Below are 12096 nucleotides of genomic sequence, written 5' to 3' on the forward strand. Positions count from 1 at the left end.
AAGAAAAATTCATCCAAATGTTGGATATCAATCAAACCCCCTCCCCTCATTTCTGATTAATGAGTAACTGGGCTCCAACCGTAGACTCATCGCCATCGCCTTTGGCAAATAATTCAAATCTGTCTTTGGACAAGGATAGTGGCAGTAGCCTTGTCTTTAGTGCTTGATCATGAGACTGAAATAATCAGAAGAATAAGAGTGGGCTGGGGTGCGTTTGGCAGGCATTCTCAGATCATGAACAGCAGGTTGCCATTATCCATCAAAAGAAAACTATATAACAGCTGTGTCTTACCAGTACTCACAGAGGGGGCAGAAACCTGGAGTCTTACGAAAAGGGTTCTACTTAAATTGAGGACGACGCAACGAGCTATGGAAAGAAGAATGATGGGTGTAACATTAAGGGATAAGAAAAGAGCAGGTCGGGTAAGGGAACAAACGCGACTTAGTGACATCTATTAGATTTGGAGTCGGGCTTGTAGGACGATCTCGGAGGAACATGGGGCGACAGGACTAGGTGAGCAGGATTTATTTGGAGTAATTACATTTTAGACAAGAGATACATCGACAGTCTAGCATGACTCCCAAATAGAGCCCGCAAGACGAAGCATACAGCAAACGAGCACACAGCTCACGAGTACATTGACAAGCACAGAGCACAACGACGAGCACCCTCTAGCCGCCGACAACAGCTGGTTATATCCACTTCGTGTTCCCTAGATCCCTAGGTGAGGCAAAACGTTCGACGTTATCGTAAACAAGCCGCCTCCCTGCGGGACGTTTTACAAACACACACACGCACACACAGGTTTCAGTGTCTCCTCCGCGGCCAGACGACCTTTGCAGCGCAGTCGTCGTGGTGTCCATTGTCCTGCGTCCCCGTAGCCAGATGGTCACGCCCGACCCCAGCCGGCGCGTCTAAATTCCAGAGCGGACCTCGTACAGTGGCCTCCGCCGCGGTCCATTGTCTGGTGTCTCGAAAAGCGCATGGAGGGGTTCCGCCAATTACCTCCCCTCGAGAACTCCCCTGAGCTGACCCCCGCCGTGTGGCTGCCGGTTGTCCGCAGTTCTCTGAAGTAAGTTCATGGTTGGTTAACGCTGGTTCTTTGATGGGCGCCACCACCCCGGCTCGATCGACGCACCTGCAGCGGGCTGAAATAGCTTTGAGGGCAGTACCCCTGCAGGCCGATCCTAACACATCTTAGTTGAAATCAAGAAAAAGAAATGGGCATGGGCAGGACATGTAATGAGGAGGGAAGATAACCGATGGTCATTAAGGGTTACGGACTGTATTCCAAGGGACCGGAAGCCTAGCAGGGGGAGGCAGAAGGTTAGGTGGGCGGATGATATTAAGAAGTTTGCAGGCACGACATGGCCACAATTAGTACATGACCGGGGTTGTTGGAGAAGTGTGGGAGAGGCCTTTGCCCTGCAGTTGGCGTAGCCAGGCTGATGATGATGATAACAAAATGAAAATACCGTATTTACTCAAATCTAGGCCGGCCACTATTCTAAGCCAACCCCCGAGTGCCCGAAGCCCTAAGAATAAAAAAAAAATGACTTACCTCGAATGTAAGCCAAACAAAAAAAAAATGAAGACGTAGTTTACAAAATGAAAGCAGCATTTATTTAATATGAATGTGCCGAGCTCATTCTACGCCATCATCGCTGCTAGCCTCATACGCATGCTCGTGTGCTTGCGGATGCACACGAGCTCGAATTCGCGCGCCCACATATGCGCAGACACTGCGGCATGGCTTGTACGCATAGAAGCGCAGTGCGATCTCGGCAAACAGCTCCTCTTTGTTATCACGTGCTTATCTTCCTTATCGCGGTCATCTCCTCGTTGCAACACATGCAAAAAGCGCCTCCCGTTGCCCCCTTCAACAACGGAAGTTTTTTATCGATGCCGAAATCCCGCCCGGCTTGAATGTTTGACGATGCCTTCGGCTAGCACAACTTTTCATTTAAGAGCAACACTTTAGTGGCATTGCCTGTTTGGTGCCATTACGATAACAGCACACCACATGCCGATACGACACAACTCAATATGGTGACGTCACTCGTGTACTTAAGTTGGCTACTGGCGTGGCTGATAGCAGCTGCGATACTGACTTTTCTAGATGGCGCTAGCTGTGCACCACATTTATCATTTTCAATTACAAACTGGCGCGTTTTTTAACATCCTCAAATCTAAGCCGACCCTAGAGTTTGGCATATGATTATTTGGAAAAACTATCGGCCTAGATTCAAATAAATACGGTAGTAATAAGCTATACATAGTCGTCCAGTTATCGTGGATGCCAGCATTCTCCTGAAGGACATGCTGATTGCAGTGGTTGCTGAGGCTATGACTTGAGCGATGACGACCGTTGGAGTGACTCCACGTGTCGCTGGGTGTATCGAGAGTCCAGCAGACTTGAATATGATGCTCTGGGTGGGGCTGTATGTGTTTGGGTGACCTCCCTGGGTTGCTGGTTCAGTGTTTTGGATAGTGGGACAGGGTATGAATAATCGTACCATTGTAGCGACTATTTTGCAGGTCCATTCTATGTGCTCTTGGACAGCCTGGATGCATGCCAGGTAGTGCTGCTGTTCAGACTATATGTGTTATGGGCTACCTTGAAATAAGTGACCCAGGGGTGTGAATACTGGGAGGCCATTTTTTTCTTGTTCTTTATGATGCACACAGACTTGGTCACCATGTTGAAAGGAACTGTGGGAGGCAGGATGTCTCTGATTGTAGTCCTCTTGCACTTTGCACTGATAGTGTTCAACATGTTGTCGCAGTTCCTGGTACTCTTGAAATTGGTTCTTGTGTACCAGCAAGTTCAGGGTTTATGACCACATAACAAGTAAAACAGGGACAACTTAGTTGCGGTATGCAGAATAGTTTGTTATATCGCGACTTAGGCAAGAACTGTCTTTGTTAGAGGTCTCCGTTCCTGAAGGGCACACTGAATGAGTGTCATGAATGAGTGTCATGAATGAGTGTTAGACTGCTCAACCTGTCCATTGGACAGAGGGAAATAAAGTGACGACCGGATCTGTGGTGAGGTATGTTTCAAGTTCAACAATGGGGGCCATTGTCATTTATGCAGTTATGATTTCCTCAGGCAGGATCTCCCTAAAAAACACTGAAACCGATTACTGATAGACTAGTTACCCATGGCATAAAAATCACCTCAGGCCACCTAGAGTAGTTGTCTACCACGACTATGGCATACTGGCAATCTTGAGGGACTGAATGAAATGGATCCATGATGTCTACAGCCACCTTCACCCATGGCCAGGGAGGACATTTAGTGGGCTGTATAGGGCCCTGTTGGGTCTTGGCCAATACCTTAGCAGTGTTGGAAGTTTGACAGTTGTATTCATGTCGCTCGACATGTTTGCGAAAGGCTGGCCACCAGTAGGGGTTGTTAACGACGTCTTGCATTCTGACGATACCTGAGTGCCCCGCATGCGCAAGTGCAAGAACGTAATTCTATAGTTGGCTGGGTAGGACAACCTGGTCCCCTCTTAATAGGATACTATCCATCACAGATAGTTCATTTCTGACCTTATAGTATGTATGCAGTTCATTGGAAAGTTGGTTCTTTGGAGGCCAACTATTCATGGGGTGGTCCATAACGTGTGCCAGCAATGGGTCACAGGCTGTTCCCTGCTCGTCACAGTTCTCAGGAATGCTGATGTTTACAAGATGGATCGAGAGACACACAGCACACAGTATTTTATCACGCATAAAAAAATACGAGGAAACTCACACCACACCCTGAATATAAACAAACATAAGAAATGCAAATTACTGCAAACTAACAAATACAACACTAACGATCAATTCATTGACAATGGCGTGATGACGATGGCTGACAAGAGTGGGATGACGTAGTAGAGTGACGACTATGGAACAACCACGACAGCATCACGAAAGCAGTTTGACGACGAATGCATGATGATGACGAGGAAGCAGTGACGACGGTATGAGGACAATGGGATGACAAAAAGTGTATGACATCGACGGCACGACGACTGCTGTGTCTCAAAGACTATGACAACTACGGCATGATGGCGATGGCATGACAAGAGTTGGATGACAAAACAGGAGTTCCAGCGATGAACTGACTATGACAGCTTCATGACAATGGTACAGTCACAAATGCCTTATGACTGTATGGTAACAATGGCATGATGATGGCATGGTGAGAGTAGGATGATAAACAAAGCTAGGTTGAGGATGATGCAATGACTACAATGGCATTCTGACCATGAGCATACACCTAGTAACCCAAGCTGTTAGACAACTTTGGCCACTATGTCGGCAAAGCAGGCATGACGGTGACGACTTGATGGGAGTTGGATGACGAAGCTCAAATGACAACGATGGAATGATGACAATGGCATCATGAGCATAAGCACATACTTAGAGGCCCACGCTGGCAGACAACTTGGACCTTTAGGTCGGCTAGATAAATAGATAAGAGGCTAGATAGTGAGATAAGCTCAAAACGCCTGAAGTAGACAAAGAATGCTAGTCGCATTAAAATGTCAAAACACACTGCTGAATTATTTGGCAACATTCGCCTGCGTCTAACACGCCCTCGAATGAAATGCGAGCCCGCTTTCTTTTTGTTCAAAATAGAAAGCTAATGCAGAGATAGCATTAAAGCTCCTAAACAATGTCGAAATCTTACACGCATGCAGTGTTTAGCAAGAAAAATGGTCAAGAGTCTCATAAGTGTTGCACAGTGGCGGCCGTTTTCCTAAAGTCAGCTTTGCGTCAATACAGCCATGTTATACGGTAAGGCATACGAACGCCGCGAACGCGGTTATTATATTAATTTTCCGAAGGGGAAAAAGCACATGTTAGAATTGGGTAACTACTGTAATTAGACATTGTGAGTGATTGTGATTGCCTGAAAATCTTAATGTGTCCTGGAAATAGGCGTTCTTACAGGAAATTCACTTTCATTTGCAGCATTCACTGTCTTCTAAGCTCTACCAAGACAGACGCTGCCAGTAAAATGGTCACTGTTGGGGTCATCATAGGGGTCAGGCAGGCACGTGCATGCAGGCACGTGCATATTTCGGTCCAGACCAAAGTACTATTGGTCTGGACCAAAATAACTGAAGAATTGAACTAACGGAGGTCTACTGTATATTGAATCTTGTCTGAAATACTGTTGCTGTTCTTGAAGCTATCGTTATGTTTTGAAGCATATTGCCCACTTGGTATGTGCTACTGCACAGCTTTTGGGTCCTGTCGTGTGTTAAGTACAAATGTTTTTCACTCAGGCAGGTTTTAATGAAGTCCCATCGGAGTCCAATGAACAGGTCTTGAAACCAGGCCACAGCACCCATTGCATTACATGCAGTTCCGGCACTCTAGGACATTTGGGAACCCTGAGGATTCTGTGCCACTAATTCTACATCTAAGAAAGATAATTTATATATGTAAATGCAAATATTACAAAAGCACATAAAATTATCTAATGATTATGACAAAGGTTACAAACTTGAAAGTCAGAATGAACATCTTAGTCATTTAAATAATGTTTAAAATTAGAAACTGGAATATCTGTCCATTCCTATTTAAATCCACGAAATAAATTGCATCCAACATTTGGCACAGAAAATAAATTTATTTCAGTTGCAGTACACTCCTAGTTCTTTAACCCACCTTTACATCCAGCCAAGCACAGAAACTTTGTGAATTAACATTGCCTAAGCCCTTGTGGGACATTCCTCTGTTGTTTATTTACTCTTCTTGTTTGTTTGTTTTTGTGCAGGTTTCCTGAAGAGTTCGATCAGACGTCATCTCACAGGATTCGCAGCCCCAATGACATGCAGTTTGCGTTCTCCTACTTCTACTTTTTGATGAGTGAGAAGCATGAAATTCAGCCGGAGGAGCACTTCGATATGTTTGATGTCGACAAGTCGGGGTGAGCATAACGTCATAGCGTAAACTGGATTTAAGCAACAGATGTGTTTGTGGACATATCGGTCACATGACATGTGACGTGTGCATGATAACTTCACAGCTAGCATTCATGCAACAGAGTAGAAATGTAAACTAACCCTACACTCCTCAAATCACGAGCAACGTTGCATTCATGGCCATCCAACTAACAGCGTTGCCACTCCAATTTGTTACGCACATTTTAGTTCGAGTGACTTAAGGGGGGATGAGGGTCCTGAAAACTTTTTTTTTATTTCTTAACATATCTTTCTGAAAATTGGCATGCAGATATATCATTGAATGCTGATCCCAAATATATATTCAGATTTTACATATCTCATCTAGAAATGAAGATATTGCAAAATAATTTATCCCACATAGGTCTTTTCTTACGGGCCATTATGATAATTTCTTAATTAAAAAAACTAGTTTTAAAGAATAGCCGTCATTTCCAAGGGCCCACTGCACATCCTAAAGCGAAAGAAATTTTCAAAAAGTCATCATATAGGTCATGAATGAATAACAAAGTAGGAAGAAAAAAACAATGCGGGAGTAATTAGCTTACATCTTACTTAATTGCTAGTCTATTGGGTTTAATGAAAAATGGAAAGCTTTAGGATGTGGCTGAGGTTTTACTGAAAAAAACGATACCTAATTCAATAAAATCAGTTGATGCAAACATTATGAAAAGTTCTGTAAGGCAAAGGCATTTGATCGAAAAAGCAAAGCTGAGAAAATTGCATTCAAAGTTTTGCTTACTCTGCCACTTTTGTTTACCTATCACATGGAAAAATTTAATGCTTTAGCATGCAGCCCAGTCATCACTGACCACAATAACACCAAATTCACAGAAATCTGTTCATGTAAAGATTGTGAAAACCTTTGCATTGCATTGGCACTTGACAAAAAAGAAAAAAAAAGAGCTCAGAAAGTCACTTGTTATTTTCTGTGAATCTTGCCACGTACATTCACAAAAGTCCTGGGCAGTAGTCCTGGGTTCTGTCAGGCTTGTGCTTCTTGGCCATCCTCTTCTTCCCCTTTTCAGCATTGGTGTGACTTTTATCAGACCTGCACAGCCTCTGTTTATCTTTTTCAAGGCTCCTACGAATGAGGCAGCTCCCAGGACTGTAACCAAGCTGTGCTACAATAGCTCTGCTGGTTCTCGCACTGCTCTCTCTCACTGCACTTTGCGAGTTGGAGTGGCCATCCCACACTCGCTGCAGCTTGAGGACGCAAACAGCTTCTTTAGCACAGAGAGATCAACGATGATGTACTCTGTGCCGCGATCGTCGTCTTCACTTCCTGTGCCGACGTTCATTAGCTCGAACTTGCGGGAAGTCGCGGACTTCTTCGCCAATGAAGTTTTAATGTTGTCTGCGTATTTTTCGCGCCCCGCGCACTCCGCCTCCGTGAAAAACACCGTGTCGAAGCGTTGAGCACGCGAGCTCGGTTCAGCCGCGTCCGTCGGCACCGAAGCGGCGTGCGGAAACGCCGAAGTCGACGTTAGGCTTCGGTCAGCCGGCTCTGCCGCTTCCGACGACGCGGAAACCGAAGCGACTTGCAGCGTCTCAAAAGTTGGCATTTTCGACGGGCTTAGTCCAGGCGCATCCACCGGCACTGCAGAGACTTGCGGTAACACCGAAGTTGACACCGATCGGCACTGTCCAGCCGCGTCCACCGGCGAAGCTAGAGTCGACGGGGTTTGTTCAGCCGCGTCCTCCGGCTGTTGTTGTTGTTGTTGGCGAGCTCAGTCCAGCCGCATCCACCAAGGGCACAGCAGCTTGCGGCATCACCGAAGCTGTAGTTCTCGACGATGTAGCGCTCTTCTTGTTCCATGCGCGCCTCTTTTTGCTGACTGCTTTTCGCGTGCTTGCTTTCAAGCGCGCGTCTCGCGCCATCGTGACACGCGGAACAAAGACACCAGGCACGCAAAAGCAAGAAATTCGTGGTTAAAAGAAGCGACTCAATAGCCAAAATATCTACACGAACGATAAAGAAAAAGGCAGAACGAGAAATACTCGGAAACAAAGAGGAGCGCGAGAAATGACGCGCGCGCAGGCGAAAGCAGACGACGTGAAGGAGTCGAACAACGCGGCCGCGGCGCCGCGGCAGGCGAAGCACGCGTCACGGCCAATCAGAGGGCTGCGCCTCGAGGAGGCGCCCGTTTCACCCAATCAGCGGCTGTCTCGCGACGATTTCCCGCTTGAGAACGGGTGCCGATCTCTCCGCTGCACGGGGGTCTACAGCGTGCCGAGAGGCGCCAGAATGGAGAGCGGGAAACCAGCTTTCAAACGAGACCAAGATGGCGCCGATCGGTTCGCGTCGCGCGGAGCTACGGCAGCTTGAAAATGAGGCAAACCTTCGCGCTTGGCGTTCAATTTCGGCTCACCGACGTTTCTAAATTGCCGTTTTTTTCATACTTCGAGTAGGAATTGAGCCATAATATTTTGCAGAGGCATAGTTGAGACATTAAAGACTTCAAAAACGCAATTTTTAAAAATTCCCATTTTTGACCATTTTTCGCGATTTCAAGACCCGCGTCCCCCCTTAAATGAGATTTAAGATGGCTTTTGCCAGACTAAAGAATATTGCTGTCAATATTTAGATTTTTCTCACTGTAGATCCCAGCAGTCATTTGGATTTTGGTGGTAGTATCGTGAATTGCTTTACATGGACTGACTGAGTGAAAAAATCTTGTGAGTCTTGACACACGAGAAAAGGCTGACGACAGAATAAAATTAAGCAAGTATTACACATTTGTAAAACATTAAGGCAAAAGCCTGATTGCACGCTTCCTACACTTTTTATCACGATTAAGATGCATTATGAAGAATTGTGGCAACTGTCCATCGGAGGACATGACAGAACTCACCGAAATCACCGCACCCTCTAGTAGTGGGCCAGTTCTCGCAGCGCCTTCGCAGAAGGAGGGGCAGTATGGGAATGCAGGCATGACGAGCGGCATTGGAGCCAGCGGTGAAAAACGACGACAACAAACACCCAAGCAGTGGCACGAGCGCGTCTTTCTGACCACGTGGTCTGCAATCAGGCATGCGCAAGGCACACATTTAGTAAGCCAGAACAGTGGAGCAGCCGTGGCTTCAGGGAAGTGTGCTCATTTCGCACCCTGTAGGCCTGTGCTTGATTCCCACCCAGACCAAAATGTGGCAAATTTCTCTTTTCAAAGCCACTAATTGACTTTGTTTACAGGAACGTCCCACAGAAATGTGACGTCAATCCGAGGATTCGTTGACGTAATATTGCTCTTTGCGGCGACGGCCATTTTTCGTCGTGGCACAGTTTGGCCAAGATCGCCGCCAAGGGTACTGCCATCATAAACACCTAAGGCTTTTGCCTTAAACATGCAAATGGGCAGTCTTTTAACTCCACAAGAAATTGTGTCGGCAAGAACCATGCAACAGACCAACAGCTGACTGTCAGAGCCTCCGCCACGCTCATCATCATCACGAGATGGCGACAGAAGGAATTTCTATTTAATTAGGAACAAGTGTAAGTAGTCTGCTAGCATAGCTTGCGTCAATGATGTGCTGCTTTCGTTTCAGAAGCTCATTCAAAAGACACATTATTTTAAGCTAGTGGCGACAGCAGTTTGGGGCAGTATGGGTGCAGTTTAAACTTAGGCTGCATGGAATTGAAGACAGGAACATATGGGAGAACCCAAGAAACACATACCATTGTCATCACACCATCGTATATTCAGTCATTGTCATTCCATTGTTGTCATGCCATAGTCATTGCTCAATCATTGCCATTGAATCGTAACGTCTTTGTCATTATGCAGTCTTCATCCAGCCATTCTTGCAGCTGTCATCTTGTCATCACACAGTGCTTTACACACAATTGGACATCTCAGCTGGTTTATACTACGAAGCTGTCATTTGAACTAGACAACCATTCCACAGTGGTTTCTGTCAAATCTTTTGGAAGGTGCAGGAAAAGAACAAAAAAAAAGAAATATAAGGAAATTGCAGCAACATGTGACTTGCACAGGCCTTATAAAGCCCACTGCAATATTGGAAGGCGCCCTGACTTTCTTGTATTTGCTTGTTGCACTTTAGGGAGCCAAAAATGTTTCTAAATGTACTTTGTACAGTCCATTTTAAAGGGAATGCATGAGTGTACAGTTTGGTGTCGGTCACCAGGTGTGATCTAGGCCACCGAGCTGGACCACAGTGGACAAAGTGATCCAGACGGGCATTGACCAAGGAAAGAGCATATTGTTCACAGCACTCCTACGTATCAGCATGCATTGTTCATGTTGATGGCAAGAGGCAGGAGGTATATAACAGTGATGTTGATGGCGATAGGCAGGAGTGAATCGTAAGCTCGATACAACATACAGCTTGTGAAAATTTTCCCCTCTGCCAGGTGTACAATCACCCAGCTTGCAGCAGATGACTCATGATTGGTGGTGCTGACACCTTTCCACAAATCTATGCAGTGCACTGACACGGCCTCTGCTGGCACTTGCAGATGTAGTGTACCAGGAATGGGGAAACAACACATTTGGGTGTTCCCTTTAACTGTGTACCACAGTGTACTTTTCAGACACAAGCATATGGTTATGTTTCCAGCAGACAAGTGCTAGGAGGCTTCTTTCTTTTACAGCAAAGTTGTTAGCTTCTAGTTGGTTGGTATGTTATGTGGCATGCTCACCCAAAATCCAGCGACTGGAAAACGGGTTTGTATTTGAGTTTGCGGGTAACAGAATTACGTTTTCACATATGTTTGAATTACAATTCGAAGCCGTCATGTCTGCAGCTTGTGTAAAAGTTGTACTTTATGCATTTTCTGATGCAATTTACTTTTAAGCATTACTGTATTTACTTGCATAATGATCACACTTTTCTGTCAAAAAAGTTTACGCAAATCCAGGGGTGTGATCATTACGTGGGTTAAATGTCCCACGAGAAGAAAAAAATTTTTTTTTCGTTCCGCATTTGCTGCGGGATGACAACAGGTCAACAAATTGGTGGCTGCCGCTCTGTGTAGTGCAGGACACCAAAACAAAATGGCGGCCGGTGGAGCAAACCGAACGCACCGAAAGCTATTTTTTTTTTTTCTTCTCTTGAGTACATCACGCGCATGGAAACAGTTTCTTCCGTATCAGTAATGAATAATATCGTTAATATCGGCAAGTTTGCGGCAATAACGTAGCCATGTCCACTTCGAGAGGACGGAAACAGATGGCCGTACTTAGTTGCCAGTGACATAGAAACACATGGCCGGCATGCTGCGAAAATTGCGGCATCTGTCTTCACTACTATCCTAATACGGCTAAGGGTGGGCGAATATCTTAGGTGTGTTACAAGCGTCAGCGTATGAATGGGGTACACTTCTAACGTAGCAGTGTAAACGTGGCTACTATCGTTGCCGCTCGCGATTTGTTGTGTGCCCACAAGTGCAGATAAGAAGAATCGAAAGGCGCCTTTTTTGTTGTTGAACACAACCATTATAAAGCCTACACATAATAAAGGCAAGTTTGGTTGTACCTCTTTTTGTCATGGAAGCGCGGAAAGTGATGAAAGTAATGAAATGGGGCATCTACTTAAAATTTGGTGCGTGCAGACCGCTTGGTTTGTCTTGAACAGTCGTTCGCGTAGCATTCGACAGATGGTAAGCACGATCATTATTAGCCAGACTTGGTACACGACATATCACTGTGGCAAGTTCAGGGTGCGATCATTACACGGGAAATAAAAAAAAATATAATTTTGATGACAAAATTTAGTGGTACGATAATTACACGAGTGCGATCATTATGCGAGTAAATACGGTAGTTCAGTAAGGCACTTGTGCTTGGCGGATGGCCTAGAAGAATAAGGACATACGCTGCACACGTGCATGTGCACATGACATAGTGCATCGCTTGATGTGGTGGCGCTTGTGTAACATTGTTTAATGTCAGTTGTGGTGTCGGTTCTTGTCTAACGTTGCACCAGCTTCACTGTACATCCACTTTCACAGGGTGGATTGGAGGCAGACGTTTTTTATTATTTTTCAAATTTTTTTTTTACGGATCTCATGGTATCGTGCAACCTCTCTGTCTTCCCACCCATAAGCAATTCCTTGCTTTGGTGCAGCAGATGTCATACAAGCCACATTCGACTTGTCAGTCC

General features: G+C 45.5%; 1 protein-coding gene across 2 annotated transcripts in view; it reads left to right on the forward strand.

Annotated features, from left to right (window-relative positions):
- The window catches only part of Gnptab (N-acetylglucosamine-1-phosphate transferase subunits alpha and beta), a 110971-nt gene that overhangs the window by 79834 nt on the left and 19041 nt on the right, over positions 1–12096 (forward strand). For both annotated transcript variants that reach the window (XM_072287971.1, XM_050185183.3), the window contains exon 18: positions 5787–5939. In XM_072287971.1, coding sequence (XP_072144072.1) covers positions 5787–5939 — 153 coding nt within the window. The remainder of the gene's footprint in view (positions 1–5786; positions 5940–12096) is intronic.

The sequence above is a fragment of the Dermacentor andersoni genome, chromosome 4 (assembly GCF_023375885.2).
Source record: "Dermacentor andersoni chromosome 4, qqDerAnde1_hic_scaffold, whole genome shotgun sequence".
NCBI lineage: Eukaryota > Metazoa > Arthropoda > Arachnida > Ixodida > Ixodidae > Dermacentor > Dermacentor andersoni.